The 16,042-nt window shown below is 39.0% G+C and overlaps 2 protein-coding genes across 3 annotated transcripts in view; both read right to left on the bottom strand.

The window, feature by feature from the left end:
• Positions 1-3: 3 nt before the first annotated feature.
• Positions 4-14,458, bottom strand: nox5 (NADPH oxidase, EF-hand calcium binding domain 5). The gene is made up of 16 exons (XM_069529085.1): positions 13,584-14,458; positions 13,309-13,459; positions 12,238-12,448; positions 11,897-12,134; positions 11,469-11,622; positions 6,074-6,246; positions 5,578-5,760; positions 4,996-5,128; positions 4,253-4,392; positions 3,840-4,040; positions 3,716-3,760; positions 3,348-3,472; positions 2,887-2,971; positions 2,711-2,810; positions 2,471-2,637; positions 4-2,168 (listed from the first exon to the last, which is right to left on the bottom strand). The coding sequence occupies exons 1-16, from the start codon at positions 13,701-13,703 to the stop codon at positions 2,037-2,039; spliced, it is 2,358 nt and encodes a 785-aa protein (XP_069385186.1). The 5' UTR covers positions 13,704-14,458; the 3' UTR covers positions 4-2,036.
• A 1,444-nt stretch (positions 14,459-15,902) lies between these two features.
• The window catches only part of rpgrip1l (RPGRIP1 like), a 13,766-nt gene continuing 13,626 nt past the window's right edge, over positions 15,903-16,042 (bottom strand). For both annotated transcript variants that reach the window (XM_069528747.1, XM_069528748.1), the window contains exon 25: positions 15,903-16,042. This exon is cut by the window's right edge and continues 279 nt beyond it. The gene's annotated coding sequence lies outside the window, so the exon portion shown is untranslated.

Raw genomic sequence — 16,042 nt, 5'->3', positions numbered from 1 at the left:
CGATCAGAGCTCATCGAACCTGCTCTGACGAAACAGCAGAACAGACGTACATTATGACGTCACGACGAACAACACAATAAAGATCATGTTTTAAAACTGTGGATTCATTATTTTAGATTTTTATTCAACTGGGAAACTATTTACATTTCACCAGCAAGAGGAAACTCGTGCATCGATTGGAAACCCTGTAAATAATTGATGTTATTAACCGGACTTTAAAATATTTTTATTAACGAGAACAAAGTACTACAAAGTAAAACTTTGAATCAAGTACTATCACAGGTCTGTATGTTTAAATAATTCCAATAATAATTATAATAATAAATGTAAAGTACTTACACGAGTCAAACAATGGAACATGAGAACAGAAATGACATCATTGAATCATTGAGTCCCTTCAACTCATACACATCATACATCTCTGAGAAATCAGTGAAAATATTAAAACACTTAATCTCACGATACAAGAGATACAAATAAAATCTACTGAGCCATAATACACCGTCAGCAAGTTTACTGGAAATCAAACAAACACAGATGGAACACAGCTTCCGCTGGAGGAGAACAACTTGTCGGTGTAATACATTTAGAAGCTAAATACTGAACCACATGATTCAGAAAAGCTTTCATAAAAAGATGGATTTAAAAGAAGCTGGAGTCTGAGTCTGTCTGGGATCGACACCTGAAAGACCCAGTGACCAGCAGCCTCCACCCACCGGTCTGTGGTCGAGAGGAGACGGAGCCGCTCCACAAGTCTGGAGGTGTTTGGATGCGAGGCCATTAAAAAGTGAGATGTAAGATTGAGCAGAACAGGAGCTGAGAGGAGCAGCTCTGCAGCATTGTGCCCCAGACAGTGGAGGGAGCTCTGCTCTATGAGACGATACAGAAACATGCACACATTTAAAAAAATCTGCAAATAAACAGGACTGAACAACATTCTTCACTCAAAGCTGAGGATTGTGTCAAACAGCTCAAGATTTCAAACAGTCCGACGTTTTTCCACAGATCCGAACGAGACGCAGCAGCAGAGCAGCTGAGGACAGGACGACCTCAGAGTCATTGTCCCTGAACTTAAGAAACTGTGGAGGACACATCCAGCAGAGCGTCATTAGACAGTGTGTGTGTGAGTATATAAAATATATTGATATAAACTTTCAATCACTTTCATCATCATCACTTGAATGTTGCTGGAACTGAGTTGATCTCATCGACTTTTATTTTGTGTCTCTTCCTTCTGTTGAACACTTTGTTCTTCTTCCCTTTTCAGGCGTCAGCTCAGCTCGACCAGTTACCCTGAGAGGGACGAGCACACGGGATGGAATCCACGGAGCAGCAGCAGGTTCTGGAGACAGATGTTCTAAAGAGAGTCTGGTTCCTCAGACACGACCGCAGCAGAACGTCACTCACACACTGTCACCATGGAAACTGTGAATCCTCTGGTTCTCTGCTCTGATGAGCTCATCGCCCGAGAACTCTTCAAACACTTGGTTCAAAACTTTGAGAAAGAAACTGAACGTGATTCTGAGAAGAGTGAGAGCAGAGGTTCTTTAATGAGGACACACAACCACACAGACACACACAGACACACAGACACACAACCACACAGACAGACACACAGATACACACACACACACAGACACACAACCACACAGACACAGACACACAACCACACAGATACACACAGACACACAACCACACAGACAGACACACACAGACACACAACCACACAGACACACAACCACACAGATACAGACACACACAGACACACAACCACACAGACAGACACACAACCACACAGACACACACAGACACACAACCACACAGACACAGACACACAAACACAACCACACAGATACACACAGACACACAACCACACAGACACAGACACACAAACACAACCACACAGATACACACACAGACACACACACACACACACACACACACACACAGACACAAACACACAGACACACACACACACACAGACACACACACAGACACACACACACACACACACACACACACACACACACACACACTCAGAAGTTCTCCTTGTAGAACTTGAAGCTGAAGTGTTCACACTGAGCCTTGATGACTTTAGCCAGAGACGGAGAGCCGCAGTAAAACACGTGGACCTTCCCCTTGTTCTCCTCGGACACTTTCTGAAACACCTGAAACACAAAGTGTTTCTCAACAGGTCACAGATCAACGTCGTCACTCATCAGCGGAAATCTCAACATTAAAGTCGTCATGTGTGACGATGAGCAGAAGACTTCCTCTTTTATTTCTCTCAAACTGTTTTCAGGGTAATGATGGTGTAAGAGCCGCTCACTGCTCGTGTCCTGCTGCTCTGCTGATTGGAAGGGAACTGATGAACACATCCTGAATGAATCCTGATGTTTTATCACTGATCGTGGTGTCAGACGTGTTCAAACACTTGAATAATTCAGTGTCTTGATGTGACTCCGCTCACCTTCCCCCACTCAGGTCTCCCAGGTTGGGTTCTGGTCCTCAGCCCAGTGATGGAGTCTCTCTTCTCCTTCTTAGCCAGGAGGTCCAGCGCCATCTGCAGGCCGATGGCCTTCATGTCATTCTTACTGAGCGCTGACGTCATGTACATGTGCATCTCCAGGAATCGTCCTGTAAGGACACAGGAATGATTCTCTCTCTCTCTCTCTCTCTCTCTCTGTGCTGTCTTATGTCTCTCGCTCACCTTCCGGCTCCTCGTCGGCCTGGTCCATCTCCAGTTTGGTCAGTAAACTAACAAACCATTCAAACGACTTCTGGTCTCTGTTGATCCAGATGAAGTCGACCTGCAGGATCCACACAGACTCATCAGACTGATCCACATGTTACACACCACATGACTCGTGTGCGTGGTTTTCTTACTTTGCGTAGCTTCATGTCGCTGTCCTTAATGTTTTCACACCACGAGTAGTTACAGTTGGGACAGTTCTGCTTCCTGCGTCGGTATCTGCATCAAACAAACACACCCCCAGGTCGTGATCAGGTGACACGTGAGCATCATTCAACCGTTCGTTCGTTTCTTCTTCAGATGTGTTTGTCTACTCGGACCTCTGGCACATATCACATGACTCCTGTCGTACACTGACCATGCATGTGTCGGTGTAAACAGATTAAATAACATCTGGGGGTTAACACTTCTCCTGGTTTATTTAAGTGAGAGATCTGTTCATGGCCTAAAAGAAGTCCTGCTCAGTCACCGTGGTAACTTATACTAGAGCGAGCCTGCTCCGCACCAGGATTACGGTCGAGCTACGTTCAGCTGCGTCTCAAAGAAAGAGATGCTGCAGGAAGTGACCAGTGTGACAGGAGGAGGAGCCTCTCACCGGTACATGATGCTCTGCAGGATGGAGGCGAAGGGTGTGATGCCGATACCGGCGCCGATCAAGATGGCGTGCTCAGAGGCAAAGATCTGTCTGGTGGGAGTCCCATACGGTCCATCTACATAACACTGACACAGAGAAGACACACATGTTTCTGAGCACAGGTGTTCTACATCATCGTCCTCATCACAGTTACTTTTATTAATGTTTCTTCTCTTTGGCCTGAAGGTCAGTGTGTCACGAGGGCTCCGCCTCTCCGTTCCTGTGTCAGAAATCTGATACGTGACAGATTTACAGTCTGATCACCTGCTGTCAACAGTGTCCTTCTCTGGTCCTACCACTAGGTGTCAGCAGAGTGAACATGTTCGTACCTTGATGTTGCAGAACCGGTGATTTTCACCAAACTTGGCAGAAATCTGCAGATTGAGGAGAGAAGCAGCTGAGTTCAGGTCGAATGCAGAAGTGACGATCGTTCGAAAACTGATCAACTGTTACTTCTCTGAGGGGAGGGGCCTCTCCTCTCTCCGCCGGCCCAAGCTCGTCTGGAAGAGACCCCGTCGGCCCCTGAGCCGCAGAGAGCGACACGGGGGCCCCGGCGGCCCGGGAGCCGTTCTGTCGGTACATGGTCAGCTCGATGGCTTCGTCCTCATTAGACGCCACAGCTTGGTTCCAGTCTGTGGAGCTGAACAAGTCGTCCTGCAGAGAGAGCAGGTGTGTGAGCAGGTGTGTGAGCAGGTGTGTGAGCAGATGTGTGAGCAGGTGTGTGAGCAGGTGTGTGAGCAGATGTGTGAGCAGGTGTGTGAGCAGATGTGTGAGCAGGTGTGTGAGCAGGTGTGTGAGCAGGTGTGTGAGCAGGTGTGTGAGCAGGTGTGACGGGGCCACAGGGACTCAGTCGGAGCAGTTCAGACCTGGGCCCCCGGCTGTCTGCGGTTCCTCAGGCTCGTCGCCAGCCTCTTGGGACTGAGCGTCTCACTCTCCGGGCGTCTGAAGTGCTCGTACAGACGGTTTGTCCACTGACCCATCGAACGGATGTGCAGCCACAGAGTGTCTGAGGGCAAAGGTCACGAGCATCATACCTCCATGAGTGACAAGGTGTCATGGCATTGTTGTGTTACTGTGTTATCGTGTTGTTGTGTTATCGTGTTGTTGTGTTACTTTGTTGTTGTGTTATCGTGTTACTGTGTTATTGTGTTGTTGTATTATTGTGTTATTGTGTTGTTGTGTTGTCGTATTGTTGTGTTACTGTGTTATCGTGTTGTTGTGTTATCGTGTTGTTGTGTTACCTTGTTGTTGTGTCATTGTGTTATTGTGTTGTTGTGTTGTCGTATTGTTGTGTTATCGTGTTACTGTGTTATTGTGTTATTGTGTTACTGTGTTATTGTGTTACTGTGTTATTGTGTTATTGTGTTATTGTGTTACTGTGTTATTGTGTTGTTGTGTTATTGTGTTATTGTGTTATTGTGTTGTTGTGTTATTGTGTTATTGTGTTGTTGTGTTATCGTGTTACTGTGTTATTGTGTTATCGTGTTACTGTGTTACTGTGTTATTGTGTTGTTGTGTTATTGTGTTATTGTGTTGTTGTGTTGTCGTCTGTGAAACATGAGTGTGAAGTCGGACTCCGCCCCCTACGTCTGATTGGTTGAGGACGTACCGGACTGCTCTGGAGCGCTGCTGATGGTGAACGGATGCCACTCGTACTTGGCGATGACGGGAATGTTGATGTAGATGTAATCTCCAGGTTTGAAATGAAAGAACTGAGGACGTTTGATAACCAAGTGAGTCACCTGCACACAGACACACACAGACACACACACACACACACACATTGATCAACAGAGGAAACAAAGTTTCTTTAAATATATATAAATATTTGTAGAGATAATGAATAAATGTAAAAGGTGCTGAAAGTGAAATAAGAAATAAAAACATAGAAAACATTTTATGAAATGGACGAACCTCGTCTGTACATCCTTTGATTTAATGATAATATATTTCATAAAATGAATATTCATCAATGGGAATTAAAAAAAAGAAATATTCTAAATAAATCTGGAATCTTTCTGAACTGATGTCGACCTCTGACCTGTGACCTCTGACCTGTGACCTCTGACCTGTGACCTGTGACCTGTGACCTGTGACCTGTGACCTCTGACCTGTGACCTGTGACCTGTGACCTCTGACCTGTGACCTCTGACTGAAGTGTGATGAATAATAAGGGGTTTGTGTTCGGCACCTTGGACGGCAGCAGGATGACCTCCACGATGTGAAGACCTCCCATACGAGACACTGCGAGACCCACGATCTTCTCCAGCAAGAAAACCAGACCCGGGACCACAAACCACTTCCAGAAGTTTTCACAGTGAACCATGAGCAGAGACCACACCCACACGTAGGACAGGTGAGACAAGTAGAAGACCTGCAGCAAAACCACTTTTCAGCTCATGGATATTTCTATTGTAGACATCAGGACTCAGACACACACACGTGTTCAAGTATCGACTATACAGGAAACCATGTTTCCTACACAACACAACTCTGAAATCATCTCAGGGAAGCAGGAGAAGAAAACAGAGACGAGGATGAGGAGGATTATAAAAGAAGAGAAGAAGATCTCATCTCTAACAGTTTCAAATGTTCTAATATTCTAATATTTAATAATATTTTGTCGTTCTGGTGATAAAGACGTGAACTTTGAACTTCTTTGATGTTCAGAAACCACATGTTCTTACTTCAAAGTGTCCACTGCGTCGGACGAAGGTGCTGGAGCAGAGAACCATGAGGCAGATCACCACCTGTAGAACCACACCGGTCACCGAGGCCGTCCCCTTCACCCACCCGATCCCCGGCCGGGTGGTGAGCAGGTACTCCCACAAACTGAAGCCACTGCTCTGAGACAACTGGACTGAGAGAGGACCAGAAGAACAAGGTCAAACATGTAGTTAACATGTAGTTTAACATGTAGTTAGCATGTAGTTAGCATGTAGTTAAACATGTAATTAACATGTCATGTAGTTAAACAGGTCATTATCATGTAGTTAGCATGTAGTTAGCATGTAGTTAACATGTAGTTAAACATGTAGTTAACATGTCATGTAGTTAAACAGGTCATTAACATGTAGTTAACATGTAGTTAACATGTCATGTAGTTAAACAGGTCATTAACATGTAGTTAACATGTAGTTAAACATGTAATGAACATGTCATGTAGTTAAACATGTAGTTAACATGTAATTTAAATGTGGTTAACATGTAGTTAAACATGTAATTAAACATGTAATTTAAATGTGGTTTACATGTAGTTAAACATGTAATTAACATGTCATGTAGTTAAACAGGTCATTAACATGTACTTAACATGTAATTAACATGTCATGTAGTTAAACAGCTCATTAACATGTAGTTAACATGTAATTAACATGTAATTAACATGTGGTTAACATGTAGTTAACGTGTAGTTGACATGTAATTAAACATGTAATTAACATGTGGTTTACATGTAGTTAACATGTAATTAGCATGTCATGTAGTTAAACAGGTCATTAACATGTAGTTTAACATGTAGTTAACATGTAGTTAAACATGTAATTAACATGTAGTTACACATTTAATTAACATGTAGTTAAACATGTTATTTAAATGTGGTTTACATGTAGTTAAACATGTAGTTAACATGTAGTTAAACATGTAATTAACATGTAGTTACACATTTAATTAACATGTAGTTAAACATGTTATTTAAATGTGGTTTACATGTAGTTAAACATGTAGTTAACATGTTATTAACATGTAATTTAAATGTGGTTAACATGTAGTTAAACATGTAATTAACATGTAATTAAACATGTAATTTAAATGTGGTTTACATGTAGTTAAACATGTAATTGACATGTAATTAACATGTCATGTAGTTAAACAGGTCATTAACATGTAGTTAACATGTAATTAACATGTCATGTAGTTAAACATGTAATTAACATGTAGTTAAACATGTAGTTAAACATGTAATTAAATGTAGTTAAACGTGTAATTTAAATGTGGTTTAAATGTAGTTAAACATGTAATTGACATGTAATTAACATGTCATGTAGTTAAACAGGTCATTAACATGTAGTTAACATGTAATTAACATGTCATGTAGTTAAACAGGTCATTAACATGTAGTTAACATGTAGTTAAACATGTAGTTAACATGTAGTTAAACATGTAGTTAACATGTGGTTAACATGTAGTTAACGTGTAGTTAAAATGTAGTTAACGTGTAGTTAAACATGTAATTAACATGTAGTTAAACATGTAATTTAAATGTGGTTTACATGTAGTTAAACATGTAATTGACGTGTAATTAACATGTCATGTAGTTAAACAGGTCATTAACATGTAGTTAACATGTAATTAACATGTCATGTAGTTAAACAGGTCATTAACATGTAGTTAACATGTAGTTAACATGTGGTTAACATGTAATTAACATGTGGTTAACATGTAGTTAAACATGTAATTAACATGTAGTTAAACATGTAATTTAAATGTGGTTTACATGTAGTTAAACATGTAATTGACAAGTAATTAACATGTCATGTAGTTAAACAGGTCATTAACATGTAGTTAACATGTGGTTAACATGTAGTTAACATGTAATTTAAATGTGGTTAACATGTAGTTAAACAGGGCAGTAACATGTAGTTAACATGTAATTAACATGTGGTTAACATGTAGTTAAACATGTAATTAACATGTAGTTAAACATGTAATTTAAATGTGGTTTACATGTAGTTAAACATGTAATTGACAAGTAATTAACATGTCATGTAGTTAAACAGGTCATTAACATGTAGTTAACATGTGGTTAACATGTAGTTAACATGTAATTTAAATGTGGTTAACATGTAGTTAAACAGGGCAGTAACATGTAGTTAACATGTAATTAACATGTCATGTAGTTAAACAGGTCATTAACATGTAGTTAACATGTAATTAACATGTGTTTCACATGTAGTTAAACATGTAGTTAACATGTAATTAACATGTAGTTAACATGAAGTTAAACATGTAGTTAACATGTAGTTAACATGTAATTAACATGTAGTTAACATGAAGTTAAACATGTAGTTAACATGTAGTTAAACATGTAATCTAAATGTGGTTTACATGTAGTTAAACATGTAATTGACATGTAATTAACATGTCATGTAGTTAAACAGGTCAGTAACATGTAGTTAGCATGTAATTAACATGCAATTAACATGTCATGTAGTTAAACAGGTCATTAACATGTAGTTAACATGTAGTTAAAATGTAGTTAAACATGTAGTTGACATGTTATGTAGTTAAACAGGTCATTAACATGTAGTTAACATGTAGTTAAACATGCAATTAACATGTCATGTAGTTAACATGTTATTAACATGTAATTTAAATGTGGTTAACATGTAGTTAAACATGTAATTAACATGTAATTAACATGTCATTTAAATGTGGTTTACATGTAGTTAAACATGTAATTGACATGTAATTAACATGTCATGTAGTAAAACAGGTCATTAACATGTACTTAACATGTAATTAACATGTCATGTAGTTAAACAGGTCATTAACATGTAGTTAACATGTTATTAACATGTAATTAACATGTGGTTAACATGTAGTTAACGTGTAGTTAACATGTAGTTAAACATGTAATTAACATGTGGTTTACATGTAGTTAACATGTAATTAGCATGTCATGTAGTTAAACAGGTCATTAACATGTAGTTAACATGTAGTTAAACATGTAGTTAACATGTAATTAACATGTAGTTAAACATGTAATTTAAATGTGTTTAACATGTAGTTAAACATGTAATTAACATGTAATTAACATGTGGTTAACATGTAGTTAACATGAAGTTAAACATGTAGTTAACATGTAATAACATGTGGTTAACATGTAGTTAAACATGTAATTAACATGTAGTTAACATGTAATTTAAATGTGGTTAACATGTAGTTAACATGTATTTAAACATGTAGTTAAACATGTAGTTAAACATGTAATTAACATGTAATTAACATGTCATGTAGTTAAACATGTAATTGACATGTAGTTAAACAGGTCAGTAACATGTAGTTAAACATGTAATCTAAATGTGGTTTACATGTAGTTAAACATGTAATTGACATGTAGTTAAACAGGTCAGTAACATGTAGTTAACATGTAATTAACATGCAATTAACATGTAATTAACACGTCATGTAGTTAAACAGGTCATTAACATGTAGTTAACATGTAGTTAACATGTAATTAACATGTAGTTAAACATGTAATTTAAATGTGTTTAACATGTAGTTAAACATGTAATTAACATGTGGTTAACATGTAATTAACATGTAGTTAACATGAAGTTAAACATGTAGTTAACATGTAATAACATGTGGTTAACATGTAGTTAAACATGTAATTAACATGTAGTTAACATGTAATTTAAATGTGGTTAACATGTATTTAAACATGTAGTTAAACATGTAATTAACATGTAATTAACATGTAGTTAACATGTATTTAAACATGTAATTAACATGTAATTAACATGTAGTTAACATGTAATTAACATGTAGTTAACATGTAGTTAACATGTAATTTAAATGTGGTTAACATGTAGTTAACATGTATTTAAACATGTAGTTAAACATGTAATTAACATGTAGTTAACATGTAATTAACATGTCATGTAGTTAAACAGGTCATTAACATGTAGTTAACATGTAGTTAAACATGTAATCTAAATGTGGTTTACATGTAGTTAAACATGTAATACACATGTAATTAACATGTCATGTAGTTAAACAGGTCAGTAACATGTAGTTAACATGTCATGTAGTTAAACAGGTCAGTAACATGTAGTTAACATGTCATGTAGTTAAACAGGTCAGTAACATGTAGTTAACATGTAATTAACATGCAATTAACATGTAATTAACATGTCATGTAGTTAAACAGGTCATTAACATGTAGTTAACGTGTAGTTAAAATGTAGTTAAACATGTAGTTAAACATGTAAATTAAATGTGGTTAACATGTAGTTAAACATGTAATTAACATGTAATTAACACGTCATGTAGTTAAACAGGTCATTAACATGTAGTTAACATGTAATTAACATGCAATTAACATGTAATTAACATGTCATGTAGTTAAACAGGTCATTAACATGTAGTTAACGTGTAGTTAAACATGTAGTTAACATGTAATTAACATGTAGTTAAACATGTAAATTAAATGTGGTTAACATGTAGTTAAACATGTAATTAACATGTAATTAACATGTGGTTAACATGTAGTTAACATGTAATTAACATGAAGTTAAACATGTAGTTAACATGTAATAACATGTGGTTAACATGTAATTAAACATGTAATTAACATGTAGTTAACATGTAATTTAAATGTGGTTAACATGTAGTTAACATGTATTTAAACATGTAGTTAAACATGTAATTAACATGTAATTAACATGTAGTTAACATGTAGTTAACATGTAGTTAAACATGTAATTAACATGTAATTAACATGTAGTTAACATGTATTTAAACATGTAGTTAAACATGTAATTAACATGTAATTAACATGTAGTTAAACATGTAATTAACATGTAATTAACATGTAATTAACATGTAGTTAACATGTAATTTAAATGTGGTTAACATGTAGTTAAACATGTAATTAACATGTAGTTAACATGTAATTTAAATGTGGTTAACATGTATTTAAACATGTAATTAACATGTAATTAACATGTAGTTAACACGTAATTTAAATGTGGTTAACATGTAGTTAACATGTAATTTAAATGTGGTTAACATGTATTTAAACATGTAATTAACATGTAATTAACATGTAGTTAACATGTAATTTAAATGTGGTTAACATGTAGTTAAACATGTAATTAACATGTAATTTAAATGTGGTTAACATGTAGTTAACATGTATTTAAACATGTAGTTAAACATGTAATTAACATGTAATTAACATGTAGTTAAACATGTAGTTAACATGTATTTAAACATGTAATTAACATGTAGTTAACATGTAATTAAACATGTAAATGAAGGTGTGAATGTAAAAATAAAGCTGTGTTGTGTTGGTACCGAAGTTGAAGACGTGTGCGGTGGTGTGAACCAGCGTGTAGCAGAGGATGGCGTAACCCACGATCTGATGCAGTAAGATGTTCTGGTCCAGAGGAAGAACCCTCAACACCCAGGTGGCCCTCAGCCACGTTAAACAGCGACGCAGCATCAGCACCTGCACACTCATCAATAACCGATAATCACTAACAAATAACTGTTAACGTATAATCAATAACAGATTTAATGTTATCTCATGTAAGTTCATCTGATTGAATGTGTTGAATGTGATTTGATGTGATCTGATTTCGATTCCTTCTCAGTAAACCACAGGTTCATACGCAGCCAGTTTGAGACTGTGAAGAGTTTTATGAACTAAAGTAAAGTAACGAGTAACTGTAGAAGTAATGTAAAGATAGTAATAGAGTACTGAAGTGCTGATGACGTCATACCATGACGAAGGTGCAGTTGAAGTTCAGACACTGTCCGCAGCCTTTGGCAACCATGAACCACGCCCCCCCCTGGCTGTGCTGCAGCATGGCGCCGACGAACAGCAGCAGACTGAGGCCGGCGTAGACGCAGAGAAAAAACAGCTTCCGACTGTTGTTCTGCCAGTACGCCCTCGTCAGGTAACGAGGGGTATGACGCTTCTTCTGTTCCACCTCAGGAGGTTTCAACCAGTTAGCAGCACTGAGGAGGAGGAGGGTATGTGTGTGTATATATATATATATATATATATATACATATACACACAGATCAATGACTGTATATATATTTATACATGTTTTCTGACCTGATGGTGAGATTCTCCATCACCTCAGGAAAAGTCTCCAGCTCAGCCTTCAGCTCTTCGAAGGTGATGGCGCCGCTGTTGTCTTTATCGGCCGACTCGAACAGCGCCAGCGTCAGGTCGTCCAGTTTCTCCTCCGGCAGAGAGATGGCGCTCTCACGCAGACACGACTTCAGAACTGTTCTGAGCTCATCTGGGTCGATGGAGCCGCTGCCTGAGAACAGAAAGCACCTGAAAGTTTAAAACCATTAAAACAAAGCATTCTGGGAAGTGACTCAGATAAAACCTCAGAATCAACAGGTTCTCAGATGGAGGCGTGGCCCTGACCTCACTTCACAACTGCGTCTAAAAAGCTTTTGACAAAATCTAAAAAAACCTCATCATAGTTTTTTAATATAAAGAAAATAATGGAACAATGAATCTTTACGACTTCATCTCCAAACAGATCTTCTAGATTAGTTCAATTCAGAGTTCATGAGGATTCTGGAGAAAAAGTTCGGGAGGTCAGAAAATTGAATATAAACTACATCAAAGGTCCAGGATGAAAGGATCTTTTGTAATATAAAATGTGTGTGTATGAGTCTGTATGAGTGTGTGTGTGTGTGTGTGTGTGTGAGTCTGTATGAGTGTGTGTGTGTGTGTGTGTGTGTTTGTGTGTGTATGAGTCTGTATGAGTGTGTGTGTGTGTGTGTGTGTGTGTATGAGTCTGTATGAGTGTGTGTGTGTGTGTGTGTGTGTGTGTGTATGAGTCTGTATGAGTGTGTGTGTGTGTGTGTGTGTGTGAGTTTGTATGAGTGTGTGTGTGTGTGTATGAGTCTGTATGAGTGTGTGTGTGTGTGTGTGTGTGTGTGAGTCTGTATGAGTGTGTGTGTGTGTGTGTGTGAGTCTGTATGAGTGTGTGTGTGTGTGTGTATGAGTCTGTATGAGTGTGTGTGTGTATGTGTGTGTGTGTGTATGAGTCTGTATGAGTGTGTGTGTGTGTGTGTGTATGAGTCTGTATGAGTGTGTGTGTGTGTGTATGAGTCTGTATGAGTGTGTGTGTGTGTGTGTGTGTGTGTGTGTGTAGGAACTGACCGTCTACGTCGTAAACCTGAAACAGGAACTTGAGTTTGTCGGTCTCGCTGCCGTGGATGAGCAGGTCCAGAGCTCTGAGCAGCTCGTCCAGACTGATGGAGCTGCTTCCGTCCGAGTCGAACAAGGCGAAGAAACGCTCGGCAAAGAAAGACTGTGCACACACACACACACACACACACACAGAGATCACATGACATCATGTGGACAGATACCAGAGCAGAGGTCGGAAGTCAAACATCAACCCGAGGCCTCCAGAGGTCAGAGGTCAAACTCACCTCTTTGACCTTCAGAGCCATTTTAAACTCATCCAGGTCGATTTCTTTGTCGTCTCCTGCGATGCTCTCGAACTGTCTGGTGACCCACTCCAGCCAGCGAGCGTCCTCGTCCAGACTCATGACGAGCGGCTCTGCGGGACAACAACAGATGTTTTCATGTTCCTGTTTTTGTCATCGTGTCTCATCTGGAACATTTAGAACCAAACAGTCCAGTCACTGCAGAATAATGATGAAACTAATGATGTTTAAATTTCATTTTGTTATAAACCAAACTAATCACCTGATGACGTGTCACATAAAAAAATCTGGAGACAGATTTAAATCAGATGATGAATCAGGTTTAAATCAGGGGACAGAGTCAGAGCTGAAAAACTCATCTTAAACTAGAACAGCTGTTTGTTTTGTTACTTGAGATAATGACACGTGTGATTTCTTTTATATGGTTTTACCTCGACCTATATGAACAGCTGGAATCTTGAGGACGTCCTGTTTCTACAGAGCGACGACCATTGATAGACTGCAGCATCATGACGATGTAACCATGGAGACGTCAGGCACAGAGAAAGAAAACACAACAAACCAGACGTCACATTTCGTAGTTAAACTAGAATCAGCGTCGTGTGGCTGGTTCGGTCTCTTCAGACATTCACATTCACTGTGACGTGAGCTCACTGTGACCTTTGACCTCTGAACTCTAATCATTTCATCTTTGAATCAAAGTGAACATTTCTACCAAATTTGAAGAAACTCCCTCGAGCTGTTCCTGAGATATCGTGTTCACAACAATGTGATGGACGGACGACCTGAACACTTAATGTCTCCGGCCACTAGGTGGCGCTGGTGCAGAGACGTGAGATTCAGCTGATTCTGATGCACACAGACAATAATGTTCTCTAAACAGTTCATGTACAGTAGTAACAGGTTTTCTCATTCGCGTATTTCAGATGTCAATCACTGTTGATTTTATTGTTCATGTTAAATAGAATATAATAATATTGCTGAAGGTTTTTACAACATTAACAATGTGATTTCTTCTACTTGATTCTAATGTTCGAGTCTCAGTTTAAGTTAAACAACAGAGTCAATCATTACAGACGAGAGCAACATGAAGAGAAGCAGAAGAAGAAGTGTTACCTGCTGCAGTGACAGAAGAGTGTGAGGGTTTGAGTTCAGCTGCTTCTGCTCTGCTCCGTCAGCTGGACCTGACATCCTGCCTCCACCATGACGTCACACACCATGGAACACACATGAACACCTGGGGGCAGCAAACTCATCGCCCTCCTTCCATCACTTCATTTTTTCTTGCTTATACCCATCAACACGTTTCTATGATTAAAAGCTCGGACACATTCGTTCCAAACAAATAGTGATGAAGTGATTCTGTTCCCATGATCAAGTACTGTGTGTGTGTGTGTGTGTGTGTGTGTGTTTCCACTGAACGTCTTAAACCGTTTCACACTTTCTTTTCTTCATTGACTCTGTTCGTCACTAATCACAAACATAAATCGGATCATTTTGATCATTCAAGTCTTTTTTGACGAACACAGTGAACCTGAACAAAGAACCTTTTTCAGAACACGTTCAAATGTTTCTTGCAGCAGAAGAACGTAGTTTGTGTTTGGCGTCTAGGCTCCGACTCAGTCACTCCCCCGATATGATGACACAGATGTGATGTAACCGCCTCCCCCCCCCCAGTAGTGATACTGCAGCAGCAGTGTGAGCAAAGGGGTTGATGGGAAATTTCTTTCTGCTTAAATAGGCTGCCTAATAAGGTGGGTGTGTCTAATAGATGATTGTGGAGAATGAGGTGTCACATGATCATGTGTCACATGACTGGAGCAGCGCAGCTCGAGTCGGCTGCCTTGAAGGGACAAGGACTTGAAGGACCTCGCTGATCCAGGAGCTGTGCAGATGTTGGACACAGAAACAGCTTCAGTGTGAGCGAGGGAGCGGCAGCACCAGGAGACTCGTCTTTGTCTGGTTCCAAACAGGAAACTTCTCTCAACATGATCTCAGTGACGTCACATCCTGTTCAAAGATGAAGTGATGAGATCGGAGGTCACAGGAGGACACGTCCTCAAACAGCCTCTGCTTGAACTCTGTTTACACTCAGATGTTTCTGCTCCTGTCATGGTCACACTAAGGACGGTTGCCTATTAGCTAAAGGGTAGCTAATGATCAGTTAAAGGTCAAAGGTCACTGTGACATCGTCACATGTTCAGGTCTGTATTCGTCAGATATTCTCTGACACAAACATGAAACGTTCAATCTTTATTGATAAACATGTTGAATGACACACACTCAATAACCACATGAACCTGAAGGAGAGAAGATTTTATTTTTTCACATATGAGCCGGACGAGGCGTTTCAGTGACGTCCACATGGTGGCGCTTTACATCCAAATACGACTCCGACAGTTTCAGCTGAATCTGAGCAGCGTTCAGACAAAGGTCGTGAC

This window comes from Paralichthys olivaceus, chromosome 7, assembly GCF_024713975.1.
Source record: "Paralichthys olivaceus isolate ysfri-2021 chromosome 7, ASM2471397v2, whole genome shotgun sequence".
Classification (NCBI taxonomy): domain Eukaryota; kingdom Metazoa; phylum Chordata; class Actinopteri; order Pleuronectiformes; family Paralichthyidae; genus Paralichthys; species Paralichthys olivaceus.
The sequence above is the reverse complement of the archived record's forward strand: the minus strand, read 5'-3'. Positions and strand labels throughout refer to the sequence as shown.